The sequence below is a fragment of the Neopelma chrysocephalum genome, unplaced genomic scaffold (assembly GCF_003984885.1).
Source record: "Neopelma chrysocephalum unplaced genomic scaffold, ASM398488v2 Primary Assembly neopelma1_22, whole genome shotgun sequence".
NCBI classification, from domain to species: domain Eukaryota; kingdom Metazoa; phylum Chordata; class Aves; order Passeriformes; family Pipridae; genus Neopelma; species Neopelma chrysocephalum.
In genome coordinates this window covers 20583946-20597999 of record NW_020897689.1, presented here as the reverse complement: position 1 = coordinate 20597999, position 14054 = coordinate 20583946, and the positions used below count along the sequence as shown (strand labels likewise).

The 14054-nt window shown below is 42.0% G+C and overlaps 1 protein-coding gene across 1 annotated transcript in view; it reads right to left on the bottom strand.

The window, feature by feature from the left end:
• Positions 1–8392: 8392 nt before the first annotated feature.
• Positions 8393–14054, bottom strand: part of GAREM1 (GRB2 associated regulator of MAPK1 subtype 1) — a 99976-nt gene continuing 94314 nt past the window's right edge. Inside the window, exon 6 of the mRNA XM_027674565.1 lies at positions 8393–13951. Within this exon, the coding sequence (XP_027530366.1) occupies positions 13039–13951 (913 nt within the window). The 3' untranslated portion in view covers positions 8393–13038. The remainder of the gene's footprint in view (positions 13952–14054) is intronic.

Sequence of the window (14054 nt, the reverse complement as noted above, 5' to 3'; positions counted from 1 at the left end):
AGGCAGCATTATTGTCTGGGGTATTTTCCTCCAGATGCAGAGAAATGCCATGAGATTAACTATTAAAGAGATGAACTATTAAATAAATACTGGACTACTTTTTGCACAGCACACAAATAATAAAATTCAAAGAAATGGTTACGTTTATACATTTTATTGCAGCTCAGCAAGTAAAATCCACACTTCAAGAGGATTCACTGAAGCTCCAGCATCAGTCCCTGCAAAGAGGGCTCATGGAGGAGCATGGAGCCAGCTTGGGGGACGCTCAGCTGTCACTGAGTTGTGTCTGGGGCCAGGTAACAGGAGGAAATTTGGCAAAGAGGAGATGATGATAGGTAGAAAGGGTTGTTCTCAGCTCCACAGGCAGCATGGCAGCCATCCCCACCAGGCACAGGGAGTGGCAGGAGGCAGTGGCGGGCACAGGCCAGGCCAGTCTCTGGCTCTGAAACAATGGGATCCTTCTGAGCAGGTCCTCAGGAAAAAACTGCTGCCCGCTTTTGTAAAGAGTACTGAAGAATATCACAACAGGATTCAGAGCACTTGAAGTCATGCTGACAAGAAATTTTTAGCTGTTTGGTAAATGCCAGTCCCTCCCATTTGACACCAAGTTCCTCTCATGGCAGTGCTGATGGGCAGCCTCTCTCACTGCCATGCCCATCCATGGGGCTGGCTGGCAGTGTCTCCATGGGGCTGTTAGTCAAAGGTACCTTGATGGATGGTGGGTTTTATGACTGCTTATTCCTCCTGCACACTATCCAAAAGAAATCAATTTTTCTGCAAACACTGTTCATGTGATATTTGTAATATTGTAAGCAGAACTGTTTGCCCTTGGGATATACGATATTTGGATATTTCCCCACCGAGGTGGAGGATGGACGGCAACTCCAGCAGCTACAGTCACACAATGGTATGTTGAGGAAAGGAGAATGCCCTGGCATGCAAGTTGCCTGAATTTTTGTTCCAGTGTCTGCTTTAACCTGAGCTGCAGCTGATGCCTTGAGGCAAATCAAGACACCAGGATTTGAAGGGACATTCACCTGGAGTTGCTCGCTCTGCCCTGAGGGGCACCAGCTACCCACCGCAGACCAGCCGCAAGCACAGGACCAGAGCAGGCAGTGGGCACCAAGCGAGACCAGTGCCACCAGCAGGGCAGGGGGAAATGCTGTATTAATACTTGCCACTAATACTTACCGATTAAGGAAATCCAACAATCAGTGCTCATTGCCTTTTATACAGTTGAGAGACAAAGCGCAGACCAAGTTACAACAAAGCTTAAATCCAAAATAATTATGTTTTGTCACAATTCCTTCCACACAGCCCAAGCTACCAAGGAAGCGAGCTGCCAGCACCCGAGGACAGACACGATTTGCTCCACAGCTCCCTTCATCCCAGCGCAAAAACTTCCAAATGTTTGAAACAGGGAGCAAGTAAATCTTTTAATGCTCTCTGAAAAGCAATCAGCTCACTGAACGCATCATTCAGCAGTCTCTAATATAAAATAATTAAACCATGAAAAGCTGCTGTAGTAATCTTACTTAAAAATACTAAATTCCTTTACATTTTGAGGATCTGATGGCACTGACTCCCAGTCAGACACAGGGCAGAAACTGCAGGAGCTTCTCACAGCTCAGCTGAACAAACCTCTTCCACTCAAGCAGAGGCAGCTTAACTTTATAGATTTGTTGTTGCAGCAAACCTATCCAAGAGATACAGCTAAATCCAAATTCATTTCATTTCCAGTCAAATTATATTTTGATGCAGGTCACTAGAAGCTAATCTTTCATCTCTGTTTTTCATACATGAAAATGAAAAAGAAAAAAAATTCAGATTAATCAGCATTTATCATACTAAATAGAATTAAATCAAATGGAAAATTGCGTACAGAAGCTCAGTTAAAACAATCAAATTAAAAAGCCCTTTACCTGTGTGAATGTAATCTTTGATTCTCTCAGAAGAAAACCTTATTATTAAACAAACTTAAAAGGGAGCCTGGATTACCCCTTTTTCCATTTCCCTTTACTTGAACAATGAGTCTGTCTTCACGAGCAGATTTTACTTCCTGTCAGTCAGGCAAGTTCACTTGCTTGTTCTCACATGCTAGAAAAACTTGTGTTTTCAGTATTGCAGAAGCACTTAAGCTGTATATTAAGCAGCAGACAAGTAGCAGATGACTTCTTATTCATGTACTTTTTGTTAGTTACATGAATATATATACAGACACACAGGTGCATACTCACATCTGCATTCAATTTTATAGCACAGTTTCAGCAAAAATTCTAGCTAACTGGAAGTTAGCTTGCATTTAACAACTTTTTATTGATGCCCTGACTTTTAAAGAGCTCCTGTCTGAAATAAGTTTATGGTAAGTATTAAAAATGTAGAAATAGAAAAGCTTTCTAGAAAACACCTATTTAAAATTATCTCACAAATATTTCAGCATGATTGAAGGAATTGTAATTCTTCTTTCCCCAAAAAAGTTCCAAGTCTTACATTATATCAATTAAAAATTCATTTATGATCTTGGCTTATGGCAAAATCGAGAGCAATAAGCAGTTGCTGTTATGGAGAACAGCTCCCTGGGAAGAATTTTTCTGATATAGAACACAGGCCTAAGAGGCTTAATAATGCCTTGGGTCAAATTTTTGCTGATGAACATTACCTTAGTTTCTTGGCTGGAATCCCCTCTGGCTTCTAAAAGTCCTTCTTCATTTCAAGGCAAATTTTGTCTGAGAAATAAATGCAGGAACCCATGCAATAAGGTTTCACACAGAACTTGAGAAATACTGAGGTTTGGGGTCCAAGACAACATTTTCTTTGTTCTTTGTTATTTGGGTACTTATCCTTTAGATCCCCATGAATGAGTCAGTGCACACTGCATCCCTTGACAATTGGGAGGGGTTTTTTAACCCAGCCAGAAACAAGCATCCTCTAATTCAAAGTACTTCGTGCATTATTGCACAAATTTCAAACTCTGTGAGTACCAACAGAAAGTTGTAACACCTCAGAAAAGCTTGCAAGAACAGAAATACCAGAGGCAGAATCACATATGGTTTACAAACACAACATACTGATACTGTTTTAGTGGTGGCACTGGGGTCTTTGAATGCATCTGTTCCTATAACCTAGATTTTTGCTTAGCACTCCTGAATAAAATCCAACATGAGCCACAGGTAAAAATTTGCATTTTAGCATGAAACTTCGAAACTCATTAGTGAAGACAGTGACTTTTAAATACAAAATACCACTACTGTCTCTGAAAGCCCTGGACATGTAACTCATTGGAGATGGGGAAACCAGTCACAAGAAATATCCTGGTGTTTCCTGTTCCCTTTCCCTTGCCATGCCCTTTGCTCGGGGCTGCTGTGAGGGAGGTGATACCAGGCTGCAACCTTGGGCTGAGCTGCTGCGGCTCGGCTTATGCTCTTTTTCTGTGTGTTGGTCCTTTGTGTTTGGAGATGAAAGGTGCAGCGCAACAGAGAGGCCTCTCCTTCAGAAACTGCCTTCTCATCTCTGGTTTTTCACAGTTCAAACATAAAACTTTGAAAAAGGTTTCAAAGCTGCATCTTGTATATGGAAATTCACGGCTCCGGGAAGATTCACGATCAGCCCTGATATTTCAAACTTAAGATTAAGAACATGCAGCCTAAATGTAAGTCCTTGTGTTTTGCTCTTCTCTGTTTTTTCTTTTTAAACCCATTAATAGGAATAAGATGATACCAATTTTCATGGATCGTCTATCTAGTTTCACTCTAAGTAGATTTTTCAATTTTCTTGCAAAAACACTGGGTGAAGGAAATATGAGCATAAGTCATTTGGATAAGCTGAAAAAATCAGACTCCAGCTGCCTGCTAGCAAATCTAAGTGACGTTATACACGTTTAGAAAACTGAACTCCATACAGCTAGAGAGTAGCTGAAGGTGCCTCAGTAACCTCTAGAGTGGGGAAATAACTAGCTACTTTCAGGGCAGTAGTAGCAGAAATATCAGACCATGCGTTAGGCTTGGGGACGGGTTCATTTCACATGTGAAGAATCAGGGAAGAAGAATGAAAGAAACTCTATCCACCACGAGTTTTGTGGTCCTCAAAACAATTCTCTGAACTCACTGAACCAAAGCAGTTGGGTATTTTATAAACACTAGTTACCTGCTTTTATGTGTGGATGTCACCCTACCTGCTTCCTTCAGGATTTGCAGGCACAGCAGAAGCCAAAATCATGTTTATTTGCAATGGAAGCTCAGAGGTTAAAGATCTCAGAGCAAAAGGGGTGAAGACAGCAGGAGCAGGAGAGGAAGAGGATGGGTTGGTTTGCCTGGACATAGCAGGAGGACTCTATCTGGGACCAGAGGCAGCCACCCACATCTGCAACCACACCATCACCCATGGGAAGAGGCACCCAGTCAGTCTCTGGAGACCAAAAGGTAGCAAAAGAGGGTGACAAAATGAAAGGATATGTTGTGTTGGGTTTGTAGGTCAGCCTGGAAAACCTGGATTTGTAGCATTTTTTGCTTTTTTAATTTATACGCTTTTTATCCTTGGACTGCCACACTCCTGCTGGAGACTCAGTTTCCAAGTCCTAGTTTTTAGAATTGCACAAGGAGCTCAGACTGAATTCTACAAAATAAAAATGAACATTAAAGAATCTGTGAAATGACACTTCATTTTTCAGTAAACCAGCTGTAGCAGAGAAAAATCAGACAAAGAAACCAATATGTGCCCCTAAATCAGGAAGGAAGGGTTATTGGAAACTTTACTGTATAGGTAAAAGAAAAATTTGAATATCACTACCTTTTATTAAAGGAAGCAGAAAAGAAAAAATGTTTCAGAAATAAGGCAAGAGTAACTGTAGACTATGTGGGACAGATGCAGACAAAGTGCCATGGCCATGTCTACCGCAGTTTCACTGATTTGTTAGTAAAAGGAGAAATTTCATAGCCATGAAAATGAAACACCTCTCTACTAAGAGAGACTGAGAGTTGTGGTTGCTTAGCCTGGAAAAGAGCAAGCTCTGGGGCAACTTTAGTGCAGCCTTTTAATACAAAAACGTGGGCTTATAGGAAAGATGGAGAGAGGCTTTTTACAACAGTCTGTAGTGAAAGGACAATGGGCAGTGGTTTTAAACTTAAAGAGGGTAGATTCAGCTTGCAGATAAGGAAGAAATTTCTTATGATGGGGGTGGTGGAACACCGGAACAGGTTACCCAGAGAAGTTGTGGATACCTCATCTCTTTAAGTGTTCAACGCCAGACTGGATGGGCCTTTGAACAACCCGGTCTAGTAGAAGGCAGGGGTTTGGATGAGATGACCTTTAAAGGTCCATTCCAACCCAAACGATTCTATTGTTCTATGCAATACTAATCCAGTGCCACTTTTCAGTCTTTTTGAGGGATGAAAACACCCATATTCTTCAGGAGGAGACTGGAGGGCTGGGTTACCAGGATGGCATATGGTTCATTCATCAGGAGCAGGGGCTACAACCTAGGACTAACATTTAGGACAGTTTCTAGCTGTCATATGTTTCTCCCATTTACAGAGCTGCAGCTAAATAAATAAGATTAGCCAAGATATATGCAGTTTTTCAGGGCTCTGCCAGACTTTCTGCCAGGTCTTACATTGTCAACCTATTAGCATTTCCTTCTGCTTTCTGTTTACACTAATCCACTGGAAACCCAGCCCTGGAGACCTGCCTCATTGACCCCCATATTCATTAAGAATAATTGTTGGTACTGTATAATGGAATAGCACCAGCACACTTAAAACAGATCCTTGTCATGACAGAGCTTTTACGGGGTTGGCAGGGAGTCCTAATGAGATCCCTGAGCCCATCTATCACCCTCTGCAGCCCCTACAGCTGGTTTCGTCTTTGCTGCTGTGTGCCAGTCTGACACTGTGTGGCACGTACAAGAACTACAGCAGCCACTGCCACATGCAGCCAGAGGACATAGCCCTCCGCTTCACTGCCAGCTCCTCAGACTTGGCACCGTAGAGATGTTTTCTTCTTATCCCTTTCTTCCCTTTTTTTCTTCTTCTTCCTACTCCAGACTCCCTGCGAGGAATGGTTTTCATTTAATCCAAGCATGTTTGGCAAGAAATTCCTTTTGTCCCACCCAGGAGCCAAGGGCATTTTGAAGTCTTGTTGAGCAACAAATAAAGATTTGAGTCGTATTTCTCTGCCTCCATTGTGGCAGCCTGGTTACCCGTCTTTAGCTTTCCACCTTTGGAATCTGATGGTGAGAATGATAAGAAAACATCTCCTCCTCAAAGCCACTCTTCATAGCAGCTCTTCCTTATGCCAAGTGAAAATGAATATAAATGATTTATCCTGGGAAAAGAGAAATGCTGGGTCCAGGCAACTGAATAAAAATACAAATACTGTCAGCTTCTAACAAAAATTGATCTTTGCTCAGCATGGCAATCACAGGCAAGAAAAGAGAAAAAAATTCTATATACAGAATACAACTAATAGTGAGTTTTTGTGGAGCTGCCATTCCAACAGCCGCCATACAGGCAGAGGTAGTGGTTAGCAAGGGGTGCCAAGGGAATCCCTAAAAATCATACTGCCATGGAAGGGAGATTTCCAGCAGCACTGAGGACCTGGAAAAAAATCACCAAGGGCAACTGCCCAAACAGGTCAGATTTCCTGTTCATTCTGCAATGGCAAATCCCATCATCTGCTCATGGCACAGAAAAAAGGGAGAACATGAGAGCTTCACCCAGGTTTGCAGCTTTAAGTCACTCTTGTGCACAAGAGAAAGTGGTTACATGTGACGTGTGCATCGAGTGTTTATACCTGGGCAACAGAGCGTGGTGTGGAGTGCCCTGAGCTAGTGACGACCTGAGCTGGCACAGTCTGCTGCAACTAAGGACTTCAGCGATTAGTCACCAGCAACACGAGAGACAGGACATCAGGATTTGTCAGTACCTTGCATCCCATAGCAACTCGCCTCAAGGACAGGAGCCCCAGTGAGAGGGAGAACAGGATATACACACACACCTAAGAAATCTAGGAGAGCTCTAATTAGCGAATGTGTCACACCAAGAGGAGCAGCATGTCCACGAGCATTAAGCTTGCACTTTCCAAAGAGGAGAGCTGTGTTTTCAGGTCTCTCCCCTGCCTCTATTCTTTATTCATATTTTTGGGTAGCCATGGTGACTAGTCAGACAGGAGATTTATGTCAGGCTTGGTGACTACTAGAATATACATATAATATGTATGTGTATGTATATATATATATATAAAATATGTATACCTGCTTTAAAGCTTTAGAACACCACTTTTGCAATAGGGAGATGGACATAGTTTTACATGAGCTATAATCCTTCACTTCCCCTTCACACAGTGAATGGTATCCTATATATCCTGTAGACGTTTTTGCTCAGGCTGGAGCCAACTTATTGGAGCATTCAAAAATTAAATATTTTTCTTTCCCCTCTTAGGAGTATGGAGCAGAGATGTGCCCTGGACGGACCTGCTCATGGTGAATGAGATTTTTCTTAACTGGTGAAAACAATTCTGCTTCTCTCTGCCCCTCCTCACCCCCAGTCCCCAATAATGCACATCCTGCTTCCAGACATGCTTCTTCCCTGCTCTGAATGTGAGGGTTGGACGCAAGTAAACCCCATCTGTCTCAAATCTAACGGCAACCACTGTGTCAGATTCTGCCCTGCTTTATGTCTCATAAACTTATATTAATGAGTCCCTCCATAAAACCCTCCACAACTACTGTTGTGCTGTAGTAAACTTTCCTTTGGCCTAGTATCAGCAAACAAAGCTTCAGCCCAAGGGAATCTGGCATAACAGCAACTTATCTGCATAACACATGCATGTTTGTAGAGCTGACATTTCCCTCTTTTTCCAATATCGAAGGAAGCGGGAACAGGCAACCTGTAACCTACAGCACACTGTTGTTTTTACCTCCAATTTTCTCCCTACCCAATAAAATGCCTCACAGACTCTGCAAAGCAGGAATATTTGTGCATGGTCTTGCACTTAAAAGCATATCCAGATTATAATTGAATACTTTTCTCCAAAACAGAGATAATAGGGCTTGGGAAAATAATGTTTTAGGTGAATGTCTGCTAGAGACAGGCAAGCTGTCTGGCAACAAATTCTTCAGGGAAACACAGCTCAATACTCTTGCTGAAGGGGAGCAAGTGAAATTACAAGACAGGGAAAAGTAATGTGTCTGGAGAGGTTAAATGGAAAAGCCTGACTGCTCCTCTCAATTATCCCAATCTTACTTTGTGAATTCACTGTCTAAGAAGTGCTTATTTCCAAATTATATTGAGATAAGCAAGAGGATAAGTCAGTGAAATTACTAAATGAAAACCAACCCTTTTATACAATTCATGCAACCCAACCAATTTAGTACAACAAATTCCGTACACATTCAAAATATCATGAAAATAGTTTCTTTAATATACAGTTTATATACTTACAATACGCGGTTTAAATTTGTTCATATACATTACAGGGATATTTATTTGCACCTGGTTTAAATAATAATTTGCCTTCAGCCTTTTACACAAAAGCCCAAAACAGCACAGAATTCCACAAAAAACATGCTTCGTTTTATAACGGAAATGTACTAAGCCAAAGTTTTGGGGCTTTCTCTTTTTTTTTCCCAAAGTGTTACTTTTTTGACATATCCAAAGTGAATCTAAAGAGCTAAGAACTAACATATTTTTAATATAATTCAGAAGATTGTCCAAGTCAAGAGAATCACTCTGCAGATTTTCACACTGAAAATTTGGTTGTTATGCACAAAAATGGTAAAGTCTGAACAACTCCTGGACTATTAGGAGTTTAAAATATAACAAAACAAAGAGTCATTTATTGCTAGGTCTCAACAAGGGGCCTGCATTTCCCCATTGCCCTGCCATCCCTAATACAGTGAATAAAAATGATGATCCCCTCACGCTGATTAAGATTTCATCTGTACCTTCTGCTTGTATAAGGGAACCCTGCAATTTCAGAGAGAGAAAAAGAGGAGCCAGGAGAGCTGGGCTAAGCCATAGTCCTCTCACACAGGACTGGTGTTTGGCTTTTAAGTAGCACGGTGTACCCCCTGCCTGGCCAGCAGGCAGGACTTTGCTGACCTGTGTTGCAGGGAGGCACCACGCTGGGCAGCACACAAGTAGCTGGTGCCAGCACAATTTATTTACCGGGAGGACAATCAGGGAGTTGATTCAAGACGAAAACATAGGAGAAAACACTTCAATTATTTATAGACAGGTTTGAAACACAGTGCCTTTTGAGACAGCTTCACTATTTATGCTGTTTCCCTTGAAGCTGTTGTTGTGGAATGAAGTCCATTAAAGTGGCAAGTAAAACTGTTGTATTAGAAAAACCCTTGTGTAATATACAGTTACTTCAAACCCTTGCTTCTAGCTGCAAAGAACACTTCAAAATACATTGCCCTTCTAAATTTGGATGGACCAAATGTTTTCTGTCTAAGTTTCTAGCTGTAGGCAATTTTTACAATACGGCAAGAATTAGAATGCAAATATGCACTTTGAGTTGCTTTCAATACAGCTTTGGTTAGCCAGGCAGGCAGCAATACAAAGATTCTTAATCCTAGGCACAATGAGTATTTAAAGGAAACCAGCATTTCCCCTCAAGTTTTCCTCTTCATCCCTCCCCTGCCCAATTCTGTGTCCACCTCCAGGAAAGCCTCCATGCTAGAATCGAGCTTTCACTGCTGAAGGCAGCATCAGTTTTTGTGCCTCCACATGACTGTTGCATAGAAAGGACATGTTCCCTGGTGCAGGACAAAGAGACAGCTCCATACAGAATGACATGCCAGATTTTTTGCTACCAAAACCCCAGACATACAAAAACCCCGAGGATAACATACAGCTCAGACACTGATAACCAAATAAGCACCAAAGACCTTACATTTATTTAATCTGAGGAGAGAAATCTAAGGTTAGGACTGGCCTATTTTAGTAGACTGCCTCAAAAAACTATGAGATTTTAGGCCCACTCTGGCACACTTGTGTTGTCTGAACTCAATGGCTACATCTCTGTTAGCAGACAAAATGGGCCAGACTTTCTGTCAGGCCCCAAGGACAACCAACACAACTCCCATCAACATGATTGAACTCCATTATCCTCCAAAACCAGACTGCTTTTCCGCATTAGCTGACCTCTGAGCTGTGCTTGGGAGTTGCCATAGCCTGGCTTCCTATCAAAAGGTACCCCTTTCCATAATGCAGGATCAAAAAGCCAAGCCACCACACTCCAGCTGCCCAGTTTGCTCATCACTCTACTGATTGCACCAGAGCAGATACTTCAGTCCAGCCTGGGCATCACAGCAGGTACATTGACACTGCAGTCATACAATTCACAGAACACAAAGGTTAGGAACAGTTAAATCCCCCAAAAGGGCTTGAAAAAATAAGGTGATGAGTGGTTGAGGGTAAAAGAAAAGTTTAAATGCTAACACATGATGCATAAAAATAAGTAAGCAGTGCCAAGCCAGAACAAGACAAATGGAAGGACATCAGTAGCAAGTTTGCAGTTAGAGGTTCTAGCTGTACTTTTGCACACAGCCTCTGCTTCTGCAATCAATGCACATTTCTGGGCCTTTCAGTGGCCAGTTGCATTTTGGTCTATGCATATACAATGTTCATGCAGCACAGTCATGAATGCAAATTCCACCAGGCTATTTGCAAGAATAACCACTCCAAGCAGGTAAGCAAAGATAACAGAATAGGTGTCCATCCATAGTCAAACAACAGTATTTTCTTGGGGATGTCACTATCCTGGGGGGTGTTTGCAGTATTTAATGTTAATATCACCAAGACTACAATATCTTCTTTTTTTTTTCTCTTTGAGATATTTTAGGTTTTTTTACCTGGAGTTAACAAGCCAAGCAAAACAATGAAAAGTACCTGACATTTAAGATTTGGCCCTTTTAAATTTGAACACTCATTTGACACAGTGAGGATTAAAAGGCAATTGATTTCAACGTGCATGTGTCTACTAGCAAGCATATATATCTGAACAGTATTTAATTGGATTTAGTATTACTTGCAGCTAGAATATTTTAGGATGCTAATTCAAGAGCATCTAGAGAAAGCTATCGATCTGTTGCTAAAAGTCAATACATTACAAAAAAGAGTAGGATTATGAACTCCTGGGGTTTTTCTATTGGGATATTTATTGGCTTTCTAGTACCCACAACAATCAGGCTTTGCTCCCTGGTTGGGAACTGGTGGTTTGCATTATTGCGAGACAAATAATGCATCTTGGCTTTGGCATGGAGATATGACATGAAATTTGCCTCAAGTACAGAAAATGCTATTTGCAAATAAATTCTTTGTAATGAGTCAACATGGTTGAGAAAATAGGGAAAATCAGTCTCCTATTTTTGTTCCTGCTCTGTATTTTCTCTTGATGCTTGCACTACGTGCCCTACAACGGAAAGATCTTTTTTCTTGTACATCAAAAAGAAAGGCAGGTGATGGTGTCTCCCTGGCCAGGGCTCTGCTCAGCAGCAAGTAAAGGTGAAGTTGCTCTAGCATCCCTGGCTCTGACCACCTGAGGATCCTGGACACGCACACTTGTTGAGAAGGGACACCACAGATTGTTTCCTGAGGACCTCCACAAATCCTTGAATCCGGTATACAAGGGCAGGGGATCCCGGGGTTATTTATACATATTTCAGAGAGCTCTGCCAACTGCAAGAAATCTGCAAAGGACTATCAAAACCTAATCTTACTTCTAGCCTTCTGAGCAGTTAAATTTGAGAGATTTCCAGGGGCAGACTAATGCCCCTTAACACCTCTGTGCTCCCTTTAAACTGCTACTTCCATGTGACATCTACTGCAGTGAGTTTTTGCAGCTGGGCAACTGAATTAGCCCATCCTTTGATACTACAGTCCCTCCCATTTGACACCCACTGCAAACCAGAGAGGTGAACTGACAACATGACAAGCATTTCCCGTGGCACGGCCCAAAACCTCACTTAGCCCATTCTCCAGCCATGCTGTGTTTCTGATCCCTCCTCCCACCTCACTAATGCTTTAGTTCAAAGGCATGCTACAGGAGCACTATCACCTTCCCACACAGATCCGACCTCAGCAATAGCACAGCAGACTGAGTGAGTTTTCACATGATCATAACAGCAGCAGAGGAAACATAGGGGGTTGCTACCTTTCACCACAGGGAGGGCTCTGCTAGCAGGCTACTGCTGCAGGCAGGATCTGCTGAGAAAAGATCTGTGCACTGAACTGCCTTTCCCATGAGAAAGCTGCACGACCAGAAGTCATGCTATTTACTCCAGTCATCCGACTACAAAAGCAACTTTTGAAATCTACAGGTCATAAACTTTTAATTGGCCAGGGCAGAGTGGCTCAGTAGAAAATCCCCCTTCTCCCTCCCCTCTGGGCAACGAGCTGACTCTTGTTTGAAAAACATTTAACTCTTTTTGCTCAAAGTAACATGGAAAATGCATCCATGTTACAGATAGTCAGGAAGATATTGTTAATAAAAATAACGCTGCAAGAATAGTGTATTAGTGGCACTTCACAGCAGTTCTTAACATTTTCAGATGTAGTGTCAAAATCAATGTTTTTGTATATCTGAACATGCTTTTTGTTAACAGAAACGGAAGAAAAGTCACAGCATGTTGCCAAATATTATTTGAACAGAAATAATCCTGTAAGAAATACATTTTTTTTGCAGTTAACATAAAACTGTAAACTGGATTGGTGTGTGTCTTTCAGCATCAAATTGTTCAGTAATAAATACGACTAAGTCTTAACAGACTATGGAGTAAAAGTTCCCTTAGTGTCCAGTTTTTAGCAGCTGTTGAATGTTGAGGGATGCACAAGGCACACCTCTGCAGAGTCTCTACCTTTATTATTGACATAGAAAAAAAAAATCCATTCACCACTCAAAAATGTTTATCTGCATAGTAAGAATTTGTCTACTACTATTTACAGGAAGAATTTTTAGTGCAAAAAACAGGAAGTGATGTATTAGCTGAAGTGTATTGAGCACACCTCGTACAGTTTCACTAATAACTTGTCAGCATCACATCTTGGGCCGCCAGCCATTAATGAACTGTAGTATTTTCTTAACCTGCAATTTGCTTAGCTTGAAGTCTTCTGATAGGATTTCTTCTGTAAGCTGAACCAGTAAATTGCCATCAATTTTCTCTGTAACAAAAAATGATATGACATCTTCTGACAGACCAATAAACCTCAACGATTTAGACACTTCCTCTATCGAGAGTCCAGAAAGGTCCGTGGGTGGCTGCCAGGGAGAGCCATCCCCACAAGATCTTGGTGCCAACTGGAGGTGGAGTGGAGATGAGAAGGGATAAGACACAGAGAACGTATCCTGCATGCCCTTTTTAACCAGATACTGATCTTCCAAGAGGTCTGGAGAGCCAGTTTTTGACTCCTCCTCGGCACCATCTATTTTCAGTGGTAAGGGACACATGTCTGTAACTGTTTGATCTTCACTTGACTTCGGTGCCCGAGGAGGTAAGGCAGGGCACGAGTGGCTCTGTTTTGTGTTGCTGACTCCCAGAGTCTTCTCATCAGTGCAGTCTAGAGAGTAACTTGCTGACTTTGGACAGCTAGAGATGGTGTTTGTGAACTCTGCTGGAGTCAGTGGGGAGTACCCTGCTGGGAGCTCACACCCATCGAAGTCAAAAGTCAAAGGTGCTGGACAGTTTCTCTTTGGCGTACCTGGAGTCTTCTGTCTGGGATAACTGTAGCTCCTGCTTGGATCGAGCAGGAAATCACTCCTGTTCAGGGCTTCAGCAGTTCCTGAAAAATGGTTTGGCCAAGATAACCTTGAAGGCAGAGCTTCAGCTAAGGGGCTTCCCAAAGGCATCATGCTCTCAGGTTCTTTGGATTCAGTTTTCATCCTGTTACAAGGGTAGCAGGAAACAGGTGTGCTCTCAGTTGGGTTGGTGTTGTCGCTCTCTGTGACATTACTTAAGGAACAAAGCAGAAAGGATGTTGTTAGTATGAAAAAATGTGGCATTTGAATAAACTCATAAATCATCTGACAGAGTCAGAGGGTGACTGTCACAAGGA